Genomic DNA, 19,975 nt, shown 5'->3' on the forward strand with positions numbered 1-19,975 from the left:
TATGGTCCAGCAGTTTTAACTTCTAATCAAACCGTGAATTGAGAACATGCCGTAAGTAACCTTTTCGGAGAAATGACATTTTGTTTTAGTAATCTATCTCATCTCGTCATACTTCTCAAAATCTTATGACAAGCTTTTCAGTCGAAAGATCTCAACAACATTATTAGTGATGCTCAAGATAATTACATGCATGGTATCTGCCAATTTGTGTCGTTTCCATTTCATCAAAACTGACGAGATTATCTGCAAACGTGACGGACCCGAAAGACGGTCCTCATTTTGGGGATATTATCAGCATCAATCCAATCAATAGAGTAACATCGTCTCGTCATTATACATGCATATTCATGGTGATATACATTGCATGTCAATTAATCATTAACAGTATAAGGGTGGCTACAAATAGGCCTATATAGGTGAATGTATTCCTGTTATTATATTTGTTTATTACTTCAAGTGTCTTTCTTTTCGTAATCCAGACAACCGTTAAAGAAGAAAGCACAGCAAAAGACAAAAGCAGAAGGATGTCTCTTACCCAACGTATTACAGAAACCTATCACTCGATCCTTGCCAAAGGAGGTGAGTAAGAGTCGAAGGTAAAACATTTACCGAAGTTAATAAAGAGTAACCTTAAAGTACATGAGATTACTACTTCAAGGTAGTTTAATCATGATCAAATTCATAGCTGATATGGCGCTCGAAAGACACACACGAGCTCAACAGCTATACGAGTCATATAGCCCACGAGCTATAGACATCAGAAAAAGGTCCATGAGTCATACAGCCCATGAGACCGACACTGCGTATACATTAAGATCAGTGATGTATAATGTCGGTCTCGTGGGCTTGTTTGCCTGTTGTCGAGATTGTGGACCTTGTTTGCCATAGTGTCGAGCTCATTTGCCGAGCGTCGAGGTACAAGTTTGTAGTGAAGAATATGGCTCATGAGCATAAACATTACTTAATGTTGAGTTCATGGGACCTGCTCACATATAGTGCAGTAATAATTCGTGGGCTCTTGGATTGTAGAACTCGTGGGCTGTATGACTCGTGGGCCCTACTCTTGGGTGTTGAGCTCATGACGTGCACACCATTATGTAATGTCGGAAGATACTAGAATAATGTATACAGAAAATACATAACATCTTCTCCTTCCTTACTTTCATTTATGTTTACGGATACTTTTATTACCTTTCATATTCCATTATAGATTAGTATTGGGTTGCTGATACGTATATCTTATATTTGATTTGATTTGATTTGATTTATTTCTACATTCAATCAGATACAAATTGAATACAAATTTCGAAAGTACAAAATAAAGAATAACAGGTGCAGCAATTCAAAAAAGTAACATTACACAAATAGATAAACATAAGCACCTGTACTCTGCAGTAATTTATACATACATTTTACCATAAATGTTAATGAATGACCAAATTATAGTACAACAATTACTAAAACTTATTTTTGTATCATTATGAAGTTTCACTGCCATAACGTTTCGAAAAAACAACACATTGTAATAAATTCATATAATATAAATCATTCATATTATGAAACAGAAAGTTTGTGCTCACATTGCCGCTGTGTTTCTCTATTGTTACTTTTTGTTGGATTGTTTTATATCACCATCTCATTTCTGTGAACATCAGATCCCAGGGTTGAGAGCTGGCTGTTGATGCAATCCCCGTTGCCATGCGCTCTCATTTTGCTGGCATACTTCGCTATGCTCTGGATCGTTCCCAAGGCGATGGAGAGCCGAAAGCCATTCAGTCTCAAGCCCGTACTCGTCGTCTACAATACTGCCCTCGTGATCTTGTCAGTGTACATGTTCTACGAGGTACCATCACTTGATTACATTTTCCCCTATAAAAGGGTATTGAACCATCTGGTATAAAACAGATATTTGGTTTAGATGAACGGAATAACGTAAAAAGAGACAAACTAACCAAGAAAATCATAACAATTTTAAGAACTTTCCGGTTAGTATTTTCGTGCAATATTTTGCTCAACAATTACACCAGTTATTGTTAGCTGCTCCTCTCTCCAAGAGGAGTTAAGAGATGGATTTCCAACTGGCTGTAATTATTCAAACAGCAGGTCAATTTCAAATATTGATGCACAAAAGAATTCCACGTGTGCATCTATATATGCCTTTGACTATCGAGGTTCGATGCCGCCGTCTTTCTGAGCAATCCGATGATTCATTTTGAACGCTAACATAATGTGTGCTATATTTTGCTTGTTTATTCGTTGAATGAATTTTCACTTAACCCCTTATGGAAAAAGGAGTCAATTTATGCAAAAATTTCAAAAATACCTTTATGAACAAGAAATTAATGGGGCACGCAGAGTTAATGATAAAGCATATGAGATGAAAGTAAATTTCGTCCAAGATTATAATTATGCAAAAGTGTAAGTCAGAGCTGTATGTCGTGAAAATATTTGAAACTGTACTCGTACTGGAAATCCGATTTTATTAATTTTTTTGATCTTTTGGACATATAAAAGTGATATCATATGATCTTCAAGTTTGTTGTTTATTCATCTATATGTTAGATGAGTGTAAAGTCATGTAAAGTCGAGTAATTTTAATTATTACTTCATCAATTTTGGGGCAAACTTTATTTGCATATTCTAGTGACTATAACTCTATGGACCACTGTTATGTTTCATGAGAATGGACGAAAAGAAAATACCATCACAACGACGTAATCTTCTTTGGTATGGAGAGTGCCTAGTCGTAATGCAATGACACATGAATCGATATTGTCTTCCTAATCGTAGGGCAGCTCCAATTTAACACATACTTCAAATATTTCTGAGTCTCGGCATTTAACGTGATATCAATTGGAATAAGACTATTGTTACTCCATCTCTTAAATCTCCTTGGTCCCTCCTTCAGTAGACTTCTTATTGTAAATACTCGAATGTCTATTAAAAAGTAGGTTCCTGTTTTGACTGTCAAAACATTATTGCTGTATTGTGATTGTCATATGTTCGTCTTACCCCCCCCCCCCCCAACAGTGCATTACATACATAGACATAATCTACGTTCAAAGTCGAGCAGAGCAAGTCCATTCATAATATTGTCAATGGTTCTCAGACCTCGAGGTCGTCCACTTAGCTACGGCTATCCAGGAATTTAGTAGTGCGTACCTTTGTTATCTACCACTGAATTATAGTTATGGGTAGATAGAGTCCAAAGTGACATTGTTCAATATCTGTAACAACCGGTTGATTCATCAGAGGAAACGAGATATTTGAACTAGACCAAGCAATCGTCCGGAGAAAAATCAAAAGATCAAAAACAAAATCGTCCGGAGAATATTTTTTTTTTCCTTACAATAATTTTTTTTTTTAATATTACAGAGCTTGTGTACGAGCTTGACGAAAACATCATAAAATGCTCTCAAACCGTATTCCCAGTAAGGCAGTCTGTATGTTGGGACTCACAGAATTTGTGATAGCTTATTTTTCAGTAGTCAAAAAAATGTCTCAAATATTTGAATTCTTAAACACAGTATACATCAACTTTTTCACACTAAGTCATGTTTTTGCTTTGCTGTTGTTTACTGTTGTTTGCATATAGTTTCGAATGGCATCCTGGCTTTCCGGTTACAACTATTTGTGTGACCCCGTCAACTACAGCAATGATCCCCTGGCGATAAGGGTAAGACCGATCAGCAAAGCAGAGCCACAACGCACATCTTTTTATTTTCAATTTGCACCCATGTTCGATGACGCCACGCCATATTTGAAGGAGGTGCCAAACTGGATCTATTCCGCACAGACAGGAAGACAATTGCTTGATGTCTCATCGTATAATGACCAGCCACTGTCTTTTATGAAGATGTGTCTCTATGATGGTAGCTGGATACGTTTCGCCGTCCCTAATATATGCTTTAAAGATGAGCTATCATAATGTTCAATCGTAACGACAAGGGGAGGCGCGAAAAAAAAAATGCGCAAATGTTGATGAAAACAAAAATATCAGAATTTCTCGACTGGACATGTCCAGGCACTAATTTGACATACTAATTCATACAGAACTATACTCTAACGAAGGTTACAGATTTTAATAGTTTGATTATCGGAATTATCGGATTATCGGAAAGTGGTAAAATCGGTTTTCTTGTACCCCTTCTAGGCGTTAGCTCGCTTCAGGTGCGGACCTGAAGCATGCTAACTGTCAGTATAAAAGGTCGGAAATTAGTTAGCCCGAGCTAAAGTTCGTCAGCTCTAGGGGGTGGATAAGGTCAGCTTCAGGTCCGAGCTAACTTCAATATAAAAGGCACGTGAATTTATATAGCTCGGGTTAAATTCATTGACCCGTGACCGGAAAGCGTGTACGGTGCTTCCGGGTTGCCAATATGTACCATTATTGCTGTACTGTTGACACCCGCGCGCTGTGTACAAATTAATGTATTACGCATCGCATGCACTGGTATTAATTAGTAAAAAAAATGAATAAAAAAATGGTTCGGTGTAATAATGTCAGAGGTAAAAATGTCAGAGATAAAAATGTCAGAAGTAAAAATGTCAGAAGTAAAAATGTCAGGGGTTAAAATGTCAGAGGTAATAATGTCAGAGGTAAAAATGTCAGAGGTAGAAATGTCAGAAGTAAAAATGTCAGAAGTAAAAATGTCAGAAGTAAAAATGTTTTACCTCTGACATTTTTACCTCATTTTTTAAAATCTATTATAATCGGTCATGGTTTCTCATACTCTATTCTCAAATTTAAGAACCCAACCTCCATTCGGCTGAAAAAAACGCAATTCCAACACCTTGAAAATCAAAAGTGAAAAATAAAGTCTTGTACGTATGCATATCTGTTTTAAAATCAACCTAGATACTACTAAAAGTCCATGTAAGTATAGTTGTAATCTATGATATACGCTTTTACCTATATCAGGACATTATAACTTCTAAAGGATCCACGTTCGACAATGGCTCAGTGGATTATTTCTGGGGGCATTTCATGAAGAGTTTTGTCAGATTTTGTTTTTTCTGACCAAGTTTTATAAGTTACTGAAGTCCTTGCATCAGATTGGCTGAGAGCAAATTTGTCAGAAAAGAATATCCGATCACAACGCTTCATGAAATGCCCCCCCCCCCCCAGAACTCACAATATCGGGGTCCTTGGTTTGAGTCCACTAACAGCTGCAGGAGTTGTGTTCTTATAGATTTTCACTCAGTTTTATTATCTAGTCCTTATAGGGTACCTAAATGATATTTTGTAAACATTTTGTTGCTTTCTTGCTGCAAATGAATGAACTGGTTACGTAATTGTCTGAATAAGTTTCTCCAGACAAACGATCTAAAAATCTTTTCCAGATGGCCAACGTCTGCTGGTGGTACTTTTTCTCGAAGATCATCGAGCTCCTCGACACCGTGTTCTTCATCCTACGCAAGAAGAACAACCAGGTCACCTTCTTGCACGTCTACCATCACAGTACCATGATCGTCAACTGGTGGCTTGGGGTGAAGTTCATCGCCGGCGGGCAGTGTGAGTGATCTCGGCTATTCGCCATCCTCTCACCCACCCCCCGATCCTCTTCCTCCTCGACCACCACCACCACCATACCACCAAAAGAAAAACAAACACACAAACAAACAAAACCAAAAATAAAAACAAAAACAAAACACAAAACAAAAGAACAAAATTACAACAACCAAAAACGATGAAGAGAGACCAAGCACAAAACTAATAAACGGGATACCTGATGGTCTACTGTGACTTTTACCGACAGTGCATTTGTTTCAACTGATTTTAACATAATAGGCCCACTATTGAAGCACTCACATTCTAGCAAACTACCACGGGATTGACGGCTTTAAGTCCCCCTCCGCAGGAATGATGGGCAATATAGATACAGCGCTGAAGGCATTGCCTACAGACACGAGGCTGCTGCTGCCAACGAACTCGAATCATGGCTTGGACCTCACGGTCGAGAGTCCCTGGTCTTATCCACTGAACCGCACGACCTGAATTTTGCGTGCGCCCCTGTCTTGTTTATGTGTTCTGTAGTTTATGTTCTCATGTTTATGTTGTCGCTTGTCATGCATGTAATCACGTTTCAATTCAGTCTTTGTCGTATCTCCTCTTCTTTAACAGGTCCCGCTCTGCATATGCAAATGCATGTCAGATTTTAGGATGTTTCATCCTCTGTTCTGTTTGTTATCATGACACAGATCAATAATTTTGCTTTTCAATCTCTTAATGATGATGATTTTAGTAATCTTTCTAGAATTATCCCTCAAAATCAGAGAACCAGTAATCTTTCAGTGAGTTATGATAACCGTGCGGCAAATACCATATGTTTTCAACAGTTTGAATATAAATGAAGATAATATATCTTATCAAATTTCTGATCACATAACAATTAATAAATTTCAGTCATTAGAGAGTTTTAACAATACTTTTGCATTGATGCATTTGAATATTAGGAGTTTGAATAGTAATTTTGATAATTTACAACTTTTATTAGATAATTCTACCCAGTCTTCATTTTCTGTTATCGGGCTTACTGAGACATGGCTTATTCAAAGTTCCTCAAATTCTTTTGCGCTTGCTGGTTATGATTTTATCACAAATAATAGAATCAATAAGTTAGGAGGAGGGGTCGCTTTTTAGCTCACCTGAGCCGAAGGCTCAAGTGAGCTATTGCGATCACCCTTCTCCCGGCGTCCGTCGTGCGTCGTGCGTCGTGCGTCGTGCGTCGTGCGTCGTCCGTCGTGCGTAAACTTTTTACATTTTCATCTTCTTCTCAAAAACTCCAAGACCGATTTTCACCAAACTTGGCAGGTAGCATCCGTGGGGGGTTAGGAACTCAATTTGTTAAAATGGGCACCATGCCCCACTCAGGGGGCCCTAGGGGGCCCAAACCCCCCCCCCCCCCAATGAAGGAATCTTTAAAAATCTTCTTCTCTAGAACCAGAAGTGATAGAGCTAAGTTAATACTATGAGCTAGTATATTGACGACTGTAGTTTCAAGTTTGTTCATGGCGGAATCAGGGGTGCCCCCCTTGGGACCCAGGGGAGGGGGGTGGGGAGGGATCCTAATGGGGCCTAAGTTGTACATTTTCATCTTCTTCTTGAGAACCCTATGACCGATTTTCACCAAACTTGGCAGGTAGTATCCTTACGGGCATAGGATATCAATTTGTTCAAATGGGCATCGTATCCCACCTGGAGGGACCCAAGGGGCCCAAACCTCCCAAAATGAAGGAATCTTTAAAAATCTCTAGAATCATGAGTGATATCTAAGTTAATACTATTTATGACTGTAGTATCTAGTTTGTTCATAGCAGATCCAGGGATGCCCCTCTTGGGGGCAGGGGGAGTGATGGGGAGGTCCAAATGGGGGCCTAAATTGTACATTTTCATCTTCTTCCTGAAAACCTCATGATGGATTTTTACCAAACTTGGCAGGTAGTATCTCTAGGGGGTTATAGGATCTCAATTTATCAACATGGGCACCATGCCCCACCCAGAGGGCCCCAGGGGGCCCCAATCCCCTCTAAATTAAGGAATCTTTAAAAATTTGGGCCCTTATTGTACATTTTCATCTTCTATAAGAATGCCTGGTCAGATTTTGGTAGAGCTGTGAATAATTTAGATTAGTGACTGCGTGAAAGGTGAACTGGCAATACTCAGTTGAGCGCTAGACCCGTGGGTCTCTTGTTATATTAAACATGGCCCGGATTATTTTGTTCATACCGAACTTAACTCTATGAATGATATCATTGAATCTCTTATCATTGAAATAAACATCCCAGATTCCAGGAATATTTTGATCGCGATTATATACAGACCTCCTTATTCTAACAGTAATTTGTTTTTAGAGTATTTGCAGGATTTAACTCATAATCCAATTTTTGTGAATAAAGATTGTTTTATAATTGGGGACTTTAACAAAGACATCTCCAAATGTCATACGTTAAATGCCCCACAGGAATTTCTTGATATTATGCTCTCTGCCTCTTTTTTTGCCACTTATAGCCAAACCAACCCGGGTTACAAATAACACAGCTTCTTTAATTGATAAAATATTTTGTAATATTATGCCTACTCCTAAATCAAATATCATTTTGTCTGATATATCAGATCATTTCCCAATTTTCACTGTTGTCCCGGTTATCTCTAAACCCATTATTAGTTCCGTTAACGAAATATTTAGGAAAACAACACATGAAAATTTACAAAGTTTGAAGAATAGTTTACAAGAAGTAAATTGGACTGAAGTATATGATTCTCAAGAAACTGATTTATCGTTTAATATATTTATGGTAATTTTGAAATCTCATTTAGATAAGCATGTTCCATTAGTGAAAGTCAAACAGTGTGGTTATAAAAAACATCCCAGACTTCCATGGATAACAAAATCTCTTTCACGATCCATAAATCGAAAAAAATAATCTATATTACGCCGACAGAATCAAACGCACTGAACAATCTCGTCGTAAATATACTATGTATAAAAATATTCTCATTGGATTATTGCGTAATGAAAAAAAAGTAGTATTATATGGATCAGATACCCCTTTTCAAACATGATGTGAATACGACCTGGAAATTAATAAACAGCGCTATTCATGAAAATAATGATAAACCCCGAGTAACAAGAATTAAATTGGATGATGTTGAAACAACAGACCCTGCGTTGATAGCGGATACATTTAATCATTATTTTTCCCTGGTTGGATATGACCTCGCTAAAAATATTCCCACATCTCAAAAGAATTTTCATGAATTTCTTGCATTACCCAATATCAACTCACTTTTTTTATCCTATCACTAGTTTAGAAATAGAAGATCTTATTATGAATTTGGAAAACAAACAAAAAAAGCTCTAGACCTGATGATATTGATAATATAATTTTAAAGAATATTAGTGAGAGTGTTGTCGAACCATTAACTCATGTTTTTAATTTAGCATTAAGTAATGGTGTTGTTCCATTGGAAATGAAAATCGCTAAAGTAATTCCAATTTATAAGAAAGGTAATAAAGAAGATATTTGAAATTATAGACCAATTTCTCTGCTGTCTTCGATTTCTAAATTGTTAGAAAAATTTGTACATATATCTAACTCTCAATTCGGATTCGTAAAGAGCACAACACATTTCATGCTATTCTCTCCTTTGTTGAAAAAGTTGCCAAAGCCATAGATCAACATTTATACCATACAGTGGGAGTTTTCCTGGACTTCTCCAAGGCCTTCGATTCCATCGATCACGAAATACTTCTTTATAAATTGTGTCATTATGGTATCCGTGGGAAGGCCTTGGAGTGGTTCAGGAGCTACCTTAATGATCGCAAACAATTTGTATCTTATCCGGTCAAAGTTCCACAAAGAAATCTATTACTTGCGGTGTTCCTCAAGGCAGTTTATTGGGACCTCTTTTGCAAATGATATAAATGTTTCGCATGTTTTATCTTTTCTGTTGTTTGCAGACGATTCAAATGTATTTTTTCACATTCGGATCCCCACATTTTGGTGGATACCTTAAATTCAGAACTTAAAAAGTTTCTTTATTGGATAAGATCCAACAAATTGTCTTTGAACCTTCTCAAAACCAAATGTATGTTGTTTGGTAATTCTTTGGATAGTCTTCCTAATAATATCGTATTAGATGATACTGTTATAGATGTAGTTTCATCAATGAAGTTTTTAGGATTGACAATTGATAATAAACTTTCATGGAAAACATATACTAATAATATTTGTCATATAATGTCTTGTAATATTGGTGTAATAAACAAAGTAAAGTTTTATTTTCCCATTCCCACCCTCCTTATGTTATACTCACCTTTGATTCTGCCTTCTTGGGGAAACACTCATTTAATGCATCTTGATAGACTGCACCTCTCCAGAAAAAAAAAAAGCCCTTCGTATAATTTGCAATGTATCTTGGAGATCCCATACTGACGTTTTACTTTTTGAAAATAAGATTTTAAAAGTAACTGATCTTTATGATTATCATCTTGGTCAATTTATGTATAAATTTAGTAATAATTTATTACCTCCCATTTTTACTGGGACGTTTGTGAAGAATAATTCTTTCCACAGATACCCAACTCGTCATTCTAATGAATTTCATTTGCCTTTAACCAGGACTATATTTACTCAATCCACATTTACTTTTGTTGGACCAAAATTTTGGAATAACCTTAGTGATGATTTAAAAACGGCCCCAAGTTTGAATTGTCTTATAGTCAAGTTAAAGAATTTATTTTTAGATATCTATAAGAATTCATTTGAACGTCATCATTAAATTTATGTATATATACTAAAAAAAAATTGTTGACTTCTTAATGAATGTAGAAGTACTGTAATATTTACTTTCATTTTATGCGTATGACATAGCGGCTCCGTTCACTCATCACTTTTCGTCTTCACAATCGACCTTGTTTTCCTGTTTATTTTCCAACCATGTTATCAGTTCTTCATCTTTCTGTCTTACTTTTCCTGTTCTATTTTCTGCATGACAGCGACTTATAAGTTTGTTGATTTGTCTGGGTGTTTGTCTAGGGCTAGTCAGGTTTTTATTTGCAGTTTGTGTAATTCTTTTTGTAAATTTAGTCTCATGTGTTAAGTAGAAGATCAATGATATAAGATGTTACTATATGTTTGGGGAATGCACCCTACAAGCTTTGTTTCTTCAGCATTCCTCCCCATCTCCTGCATTTTCTTAACTTTTTTCATTTTCACCTTATCATTTGTATATCAATATATTCCATTTATCATATTTTGTGATATTGACATATATATGTATCTATATTTCATGTGGAAGGATAATGTATTTACAAATTCTGTTGCGCTGAAGATGACATATATATGTATCTATATTTCATGTGGAAGGATAAATGTATTTACAAATTCTGTTGCGCTGAAGATAATAAAAATGAAAATAAAAATAATAAAATAAATGAAATGAAGTGAAATGAAACCGCAGTATTCGAAAGGCAGGTCGTGAATAACATTTATGATAGTGTATAGGTCTAGTAGCGTAGTTGAGATTTCGGTTACTGTTCGGTTTTCCGCAGGTTCGTTATTCCGAAGGTTCGTTAACCTGAAAGTGAAATAAGGTTCATTATTGTGAAGATTCTCTATTCCGAAGGTTCGTTAACGCTGGAAAGACATAAAGTTATTGATTCCGAAGGTTCGCTATTCCGAAGATTCCTTTATCCGAAAATGAAATAAGGTTCAAATTTCCCAAAGGTTCGTTAGTATAGACCGTATGTTTGTTTTCGGATTAACCAACCTTTGGAATAATGAAGTTCATTCCATTTTCTTATTGACGAAGCGTTTAACTTACCTTGTACGGGGATATTCACAGTGTGCACGTCACAAGTCCGACATCCAGGGGTCATGCAGCACACGAGTCATAGTCCATGAGTCCGACATTAGGCAAACAAGGCCCACGAGTCCAATCGACACTAGGCAAAAAAAAAAAAAAAAAAAAAAAAAAAAAAAAAAAAGCTCACTGGTACCATATACCAGCTCGACACAGGGGAAAAGGCCTTGAGTCTAACATTAAGCAAAAAGGCCCACGAGACCGACATTATATTTACGAGGCTTAACGAACGCAGTGTCGGTCTCGTTGGCCTTGTTTGCCTAGTGTTGGACGCGTGGGCTTTGTTTGCCTAGAGTGTCGAACTCATTGGCCTTATTTTCCTAGTGTCGGACTCGTGGGCCTTGCCTAATGAGCACTCATGGGCATTTTTTTTTTTTTGCGTAGTGTCGAGCTCATGGGCTGCATGGCTGGTGAGTGTCGGGCTCCTGAGATGACCCCGATTCACAGAAAAGAATTACCATGATGAGAAAGTGCAAGACAAAACACAGCAGGCCCATATCCAGTATTGGTGTGCTCTGCCATCTCAGTTGTTTTTAACTAAAGCAAGAAAGGCATGGAAACATTATTCGCTTTCTTAGGAGTCCTTCAAAGAACGTAAAAATCAACAGTAACCTTTAATTATAAATTACCCGTAAGTAATGATCACGTGGTTTTCCCAAAGTAAATTGCCTGTTTGTTTTTTTTTTAACCTTACCAAACAAGAAATGCACCACACCTCGTTTTCAGTCATGAAAACTTAACTTCGTCTAAATCTAAATTGCTTGAGATGTATATAGGCTAGAATTATACAATAAAAACCAGATGTAGAACGACTTGCTATAGTTGAACTAACTGACCCATGGAGCGAACACAGTTGAGTATGGAAATATGGCAAAAGCAGAGCTCAGTAACTGAACTTGCAATCTTGTTATTTGTCAATTACTGCTTTGTTTTCTCTATTTCCTACAGCATTCTTCCTGGCGATGTGCAACTGTTTGGTGCATGTGCTGATGTACACGTACTATGCCCTGTCTGCGCTTGGGCCTCATATGCAGAAGTATCTTACATGGAAAAAATATCTGACACAGGTCCAACTGGTAAGTAGGCCCTATACCATGTATACCATCAACATGCCGTAGTAGTAACACCTTGCGATATATAATAGTGTATCTTACGTTTTCTCATGGGCCCCGTTGCAGGAAACTTAACGTTGCGCGTCTCGACGCCTTACTCAAAATGATGATGATAGTAGTAGTAATGATAATAATGATAATAGTAATAATAATAATAATAATGATAGTAATAATAATAATAATAATAATGATAATGATAATGATAATAATGATAATAAAAATAATGATAATAATAATAATAATAATAATAATAACTTAAAGAAACCCAAGTTGAGGGTGATACAGTATATAGGCCTACTTGCCTATGACCCAAGTTTCGCTTAATCGCATATCGAATTTCTTTAGCGACTGGGTCCTGCTAGAAGATGAATGAGGAGAAAGAGGCTTATGAGAAGGAGGAAGAGAGGTAGAAGGTTGTATGTATAAGGTAACGTGCAGTATCAAAAAGGAGTCGTAGAGGAGAGAAAGCGCGGAGTATAAGCAATAGTACACTGTAAAAAATTTGTTTAGTTTCTAAACACCTAACTAAACACTTTTCTGTGACAGTTTAAAAACACTGCGACGCGTTTATTTATTAAACATGTTTAGGAACTAAACACATGCTGTGTTTATTTTCAGCACACCCGAGGTGTTTATCACACACACATGTTTATGTTTTAAACGGTTATGATGTTTAAAAACTAAACACCTGCTCTGTTTATAGCCTAAACACCAAACGTTTACACCATAATCACTCACAGTGTTTAAATACTAAACACCGCACAGTCACATAATCACCCACAATGTTTAAGATCTAAACACTGAACCAAAAAATAAACATGACGCAATGTTTACAATGTAAACACTGCGACATGTTTATTCGCTGTGACAGATTAAAAACACTGCGACATGTTTATTTGCCATTTAAGTGTTTATTCTCAGAACACATGTCTGATTTTTAGATCGATCACAAAATTGCATACACTAAACATGTGACATGTTTACATATTAAACATCGCAATTTCTCAGTGTTTATATGATACATGTTTACACCTTATACATGCTGAGTGTTTATATGAGACATGTTTACACATCATGCATGGTAATTTCCACGTGTTTATATGAGACATGTTTACACATCATACATTCATACATGCTAATTTCTACGTGTTTAAATGAGACATATCATCATGCATGTTAATTCCCATGTATATTTATTAATGTACAGTGGATTGTTTCCACTTTTTTTGTGTGCATGGAATGAGATAAACGCATAACATTATATAGAATTAAATTTACCCAGTATGTACCAAATCATCAGCACACTTACATCGCATAATACCAGGGAAGACCTGGGCTGGCTTTCACAAACATTTTGGCTACAAGAGTCAAAGGCAATTCTCTGAATGCAAGTTATCAAAACATCAGTCAAAGCTTTGGCAATATCTGATGAATAATAAGATAAAATCCTTTAAGGGGGAAATCGAGTCCAATAAATAAGATAGTCTGATAAAAAAGAGTAAAATCTTACAAGTTTAACAGTAAAAATTTTAATGAAATCGGATGAAAAATAAGGAAGTTATAAAATTTCGAAGTTTTGCTGATTTCTGCAAAGCAGTTAAAAGTGGATATGAATATGCAAATGAGTGAGTTGACCATACCATAACCTCACAATTTTCCGTTGATCGTGTACAAAAAATGATGAAATTCAATGTTTATGTTAATGAAATGTGAAACATTATGGTATTGCTGGTTGAATAACTTCAGAAAAGTGATCAGTTTGACATATCAGGACTTGAGCCTCGGGAATAATTGCGTTTGAATGAAAAACTTGAAATTAAGTAAGTTGTGAGAGAATGACATGCCCACGTTGCCATTTGCATATTCATATCAACCATTCAAGAACTGTTTCCTCAAAAATTAGCGAAACTTCAAAATGTCATAACTTCCTTATTTTACATCCGATTTCTATCAAAATTTCACCAATGAACTCTTAATATTTTACTCTTTCTTATCAGACTAACTTGTATTTGGACTGGATTTCCCCTTTAAATATTGCCATGTTTTGCTATACGACACAATACTGAGTTAAATGCAAGATACCTGGGAGTCACTGGCCTGTACACGAAGACGTAAATGAAATTCTCTCCCATACACACAGTAAAGTTTGTATATGCAGGAAATGGCACACAACTCATTTTGGAGAAAAAAAATATTGCATTTAACAATTACTTTTCAGTCACATGTAATTCTTGGCCTGCTTTCAAGAATTGCCGTCTTTCTACTATATTCAGAACTAATTCTTAGTATTGTAAAACAAACTAATAAACTTGTTGGTTGTGAATTGCTACTCAACGCTTCGGAAGCTTGACATGTATGTAACACCTCCAGGAACATAACTGCAGTCTGTGAACAAATCCATGCCGACCTTGAAGATTGCATCAATTATTGGCAATTAGTGCTTTGGGGTGTACCCGAACCAGATTAGCTCACGGCAAATTATACCCTGCACAACACTTTGGTCGTATTGGTACTGATCAGGGAGTGTAGATGATGCACTCCATCATAAGGAGACCAAAAAAAGAAAAAAAAATGTTTTCACTGTATTTAGCCTGTGGTGAACATCTGCACTCCCTGATCAGTACCAATAATGGAACTTAAATACATACATGATATTGTTCTTTTCACTGCGACGATCACTGAAAGTACATGTAGGCTAACAGTACTGTATGGATTTTTCACTTTTGCTATTTTGAGAGAAATATTAGAATGTTAGTGGATTTCAAGGGGTGAGTGAGAAAAAACTTCTACCTTGCTAGAACCTTGGAGAAAGAAGTCAAACTCAATGGGTATACATGAATAGTCTATTAGAGTCTAATCAGTCTCATCATACTCCACATAATCATGGTATGGAGGGCTACTTTCAATCTCGACACAGCAGAGCTTTTGGTAAAGACAAGAGGATATGAACAAAGAAAAAATAATGCATTGCAACTGGAGGCGGGAGGGTATGCAAGGCTGTCATGAACACGCGATGTGATCAGCAAGACTCCTCCCTTGTCAATTTGTCAGTCAGTTGCAAGACCCCTCCCTATTCTCCATACATGTTGTACTACATTTCTAATACCTCTCTCCATGTGACCGATTTCAAGAATATCTCAGAAAGAAAATATTAATTACCGAATACTGCATTTCCTATCAGGTCTACAAGAAAATTGCAAAGAATTCCAAACAAATGCAACTACTGGCCTCTTATTTGCGTCCAATATCTGCTGATTGTATTGGAAGCACCTGAGGGAAAAAATGAAATGGCTGATATTTTGATTTGATTTGTTTTGATTTCTATATTCCTTTTTGCACAAGAATATAACAGAAAGCCAATCGAACAAAGTTCTTGAGTAATACCTTAACAGTGTATTACAAGGACATTGGTTGATGAATAAAATGAAGTGAATAAAATTGTTTTTCTTAATAGTGTAAAACGATTTCGAGCAAGTGTCTTTACATGTTAGATAAAATTACAATTTTACTTACCAGCTGTTAAAAAAGACAATTACACATATCTATGAGCAATGAGAATGCAGGTGACCATTATCGTAAGCACAGAGGACAATAGAATTGCTTTGTTTTGGATATCCCTGCCATTTCAAAACCAATTTTCATCAAATAAGCAATGAATTCCTCTTCGAATTATATCCAGGCCCCCTACCTTCATATTTCTTTAGAGGTTCGTCATTATGTAATACACACACGCATACACACACACGGAGAACTGAAGCCCCATCGCATACAAAACCCTATCACCCCCATATGATTTACTTTATTCTAGTATACAGGTTTAGATGCACACTGTCAGTGAAGACAAAAAAACAATAGAAAGGTTGCTCTAACAGATGGGATGCCTCCTAATAGGTCTGTAGTGCATCATGACGATGTGGGACATCACATGGCTAGCGGGAAAAAGATTAGTTTAGTAACATTCAAAATTATTATCCATGGTTCATTTCCTTCATATGGCATGTAGGCCTATAGATATACTGTATATCAGTATATCTTGTGATGTCCTTGTAATCCTCAGATGTTTGCACGTTTAGACGGGTTGTACAGAAGTAAGCGCATGCATCTGTCATTCTAATCCAGACAGGTTTGGTGTGATCCCTGGTCATTTCTTCCATGACGTACTGGTGCTGGTAAAAAGAAATGATTACACAAGGAAAACAAATCAGTTGGCTTTCCAATACAATGGACTTAACTGCTCCCATAGATTCTGAAAATGAATGGATAGCAAAGAAGTTGACTGAATCCATAAGCAAGTTCAAATTAAAAGGAATGACAGAATCCCTTCATCACATTAGCACTTAGTGTCTTGCGTCAGTTTTTACTTACTTTGATGAATTTTCTGGAAATAATTCAAGTCTTTTTTGTTGTTGTTGTTGCTTCTTACTTGTTCATCATCATTATCAAGCAGAGTTACGACCATTACTGTATCCTTTGTCTCTTGGGTGAAGATTTTCACATCTGTAATTTACACTTTCAACAATATTTGCAATAAATCAATATTTCATATTCATTTTAGCTAATGGATTGAATTCGGGAGTCGGGAGTAGCTAACCCCCCCCCCCCAAAAAAAAACAAACAAACAAACAAACAAACAAACAAACAAATAAACAGAAGAACTTAAAACATCTAAAATCTGCATTTTATAGAAAATAATTTACATGCCCTTTTACATAATATTCATTGATTTGGCTCTGCAATTTTGAGTACATGTACTTACTTGATTTCCACTTTCCACATGGGTAGTATACAGTGATGAACTATCCCCAGTTTATTTTACTCTGCTGACTGCACCATTCCTCGTTCTCTGCCAGCAGAGGTAATGTCTTGCAGAATTTAAACAGTCGTCAGGACATCATCTTCACCCACTTTGGTGCCATCGGCATCCCTTTCCAAGACATCCTAATGGGCTTTACATTCAATTTTCACCACCTGTTGAGTTATGAAGAATTTACAGGGAATAAAACTGAATTTCACTCAAAATATAGTCACTAACCCATCGTCATTCACATGAAAGATATTTCATAACTTCGTAAAAATTAAAGATACAGTGAGTTTACCCGCTAGGCCGAGTTTACCCATAACTACGGTACCGGTAATCTGTAGAGTGTAGGAATATTGTAACGTTAACAACACTAACACGTTACAGTTTAGGAGAGCGTTCCCCGTTCTAACGTTAGATTTAGAAATAGAAAACTAAAACAAACGAGCAAAATCTTTCAGGGCGTAGCCTATTTCTACGCATACTACAGTTTTACATTAAACGAGGGCAATTTTGCAATAAATCTTGTTATTCACCGACTTAGCAGACTTAGCAGACTTACCGCTTTCATGCAGGCCGGCCAGGCTAGAACTTTATCGCTTCGACGCCATCTTAGCTAGATCCGCTCCTTTAGCTTTATGCAGTATTATACAGTAGTACGGCAATACAGTCAGTGCAGTCGATCGAGTCGTAAGGACACAGTGTAGTGGACGATAACAAGCCTCGAATGAATGCGCACGTACTGTAGGCCTACGCACATCACGCTGCTAGGGCAGCCAGCCAGCCAATCAGACAGATCCATCCGCACAGGACGTACGCGCACATCTCCTTTCCCGCCAGCGCCAATGGTGCATTGATTATGGTCATAATTATGCATAGCACGAGTGTGCGCTAGAAGTGCACGCACAGGGCACCACTGCGTGCGTTGTGGCCGCGGCCGTCATGTCACATGCGCTGCTGACTTGTAGAGTACGAGTAAGCACAGTGTTTATGTTAAACATGTGCGGTGTTTAGAACGTGTTTACGAGGCGTTCTAAATGTAAACGCGTCTGTTTACCCTGACAGTAGAAGTGTTTAGGCCTATCAACAAACATTTGGGTAATGCCCTAAACCATGAACGAAATTATTAACAAAGGCAACTCCCATTTTTTTTCTAGCAGTTAAAATATAGAACTGTACATGCGAAACCAAAATATAAATTTATTACAGTTGTATTACATATTTTTAGGTTATCCTATTTCCTTATTGATTAGGCATTTCCATGAAAGGCCTAAAACATGAATTGTTTCATAGTGTATCTTGATGCCGTCACAGTTTCCACTTTCTCGTGATAAAAGGAAACTAGAAATTGCAATTTACACACCATTTCCAACACTCCTTCATATATTTGGACATAGCCAGAATAAACACTCCAACTAAACACTCCAAGCTAAACACTTTAACTCTCAATACTTTACACGTGCTATACACACCGGGCGTTTAGATGTTAAACAAAGTGTTTAGATTTTTAACACTGTGTTTAGTTCATAAACATGTCGCATGTCGCATTTTTTACAGTGTAGAGAAGCGCAATATTTAGGTATGGTGTCGAATTGTGTAAATAGAAGTTTATGCTGTTATAAGCACACATAATTTTCGATATGAATATGCCTTGAAAGAAATGATTATTCGGACTTTAAAACTATCCTAAGTTCTCATTAAAATCATTCAGTGAGCCAATGTAAATTCAGGACATCTTAGCCAGTACACAAACTTCACAGAGATGCCTTTTTTTTTTACTGCACAAATCCAGGAATGTCCTTTTTTCCTACAGTGGCTTTTAAACATCTCAAGTTGACTTGAGTTACGGTAACCGTGGTGACGTTCATTATATCAAACTACCTTAGTGACACATGTTTATGTCTATTGCCATTATTAATGCACTATAAAAAGGACGAGAATATGGCCGCATGTTTATCCCCCCCCCCCCCCCCCAAAAAAAAAAATGCAATTGGCGATGTTATTACTGTCAAGTACCATTTGTTAAAGCCGATAGCAGTATTTAAAAGATTCCAATAATACCATAAGCATTATCATAGTGTTATTATCATTAATGATGTTCACGCTACTATAGTGATATCTATAAATGAAGATGTTTATTGCAAAATGAGCTAAATACAATTTTCAAACATTTTCAAAGTAAGTCCACCATCAGATAGAGCAAAATTAAACATTTCCAGAAATACCTCCTTTTTTGACATAACAAGAATCTTGTAGAAGTTATGATTAAAAGTATCCTGTATTTTTTTCTTTGTTTTTAGCAGCTTTTATCATACAACTCTAAATATAACAAGAATAGAGTTAGCTCGTTTAGCGATAAAGCTCGTCAGATATAGTATTGACAGAGCGCTCTACCAAGTAAATAAGCGGGGGGGGGGGGGAAACAATCAAGTTGTTTAGGAAAGTTCTAGCAGAACGAGTGTTCGGATTGTCCCTCCTTCCCGCTTTTAAATGCCGTTGACCATTTTCCCTGTCAATGAATACCATCAGGTACAGTTCTTCATGGTCCTCCTCCACACCGGAGTCAACATCTTCGTGGACTGCTCCTTCCCCAAAGGATTCGACTACGCCGTCTTCCTCTACGCAGTATCGATGGTCCTTCTCTTCGGCAATTTTTACAGCAAGGCCTACAGGGAAAAGAGCTCCAAACACAGAGTATGA

The 19,975-nt window shown here is 36.8% G+C and overlaps 1 protein-coding gene across 1 annotated transcript; it reads left to right on the forward strand.

The window, feature by feature from the left end:
• The first annotated feature begins 524 nt into the window (after positions 1 to 524).
• On the forward strand, positions 525 to 19,975 carry LOC139735246 (very long chain fatty acid elongase 4-like). The gene is made up of 6 exons (XM_071646001.1): positions 525 to 579; positions 1,656 to 1,843; positions 3,596 to 3,676; positions 5,341 to 5,512; positions 12,314 to 12,441; positions 19,805 to 19,975. The coding sequence occupies exons 1-6, from the start codon at positions 525 to 527 to the stop codon at positions 19,973 to 19,975; spliced, it is 795 nt and encodes a 264-aa protein (XP_071502102.1).

Source organism: Diadema antillarum, unplaced genomic scaffold (genome assembly GCF_040938485.1).
Source record: "Diadema antillarum isolate AM-2024a unplaced genomic scaffold, OU_Dant_1.0 seq00000567_RagTag, whole genome shotgun sequence".
NCBI classification, from domain to species: Eukaryota; Metazoa; Echinodermata; class Echinoidea; order Diadematoida; family Diadematidae; genus Diadema; species Diadema antillarum.

Excerpts from the sequence above, each read along its gene's own strand:
- LOC139735246 (XM_071646001.1), top strand. The coding sequence starts at position 525 with ATGTCTCTTACCCAACGTATTACAGAAACCTATCACTCGATCCTTGCC. Across the intron at positions 580-1,655 it reads CTCGATCCTTGCCAAAGGAG|ATCCCAGGGTTGAGAGCTGG; the intron begins GTGAGTAAGAGT and ends TGTGAACATCAG. Across the intron at positions 5,513-12,313 it reads GTTCATCGCCGGCGGGCAGT|CATTCTTCCTGGCGATGTGC; the intron begins GTGAGTGATCTC and ends TATTTCCTACAG.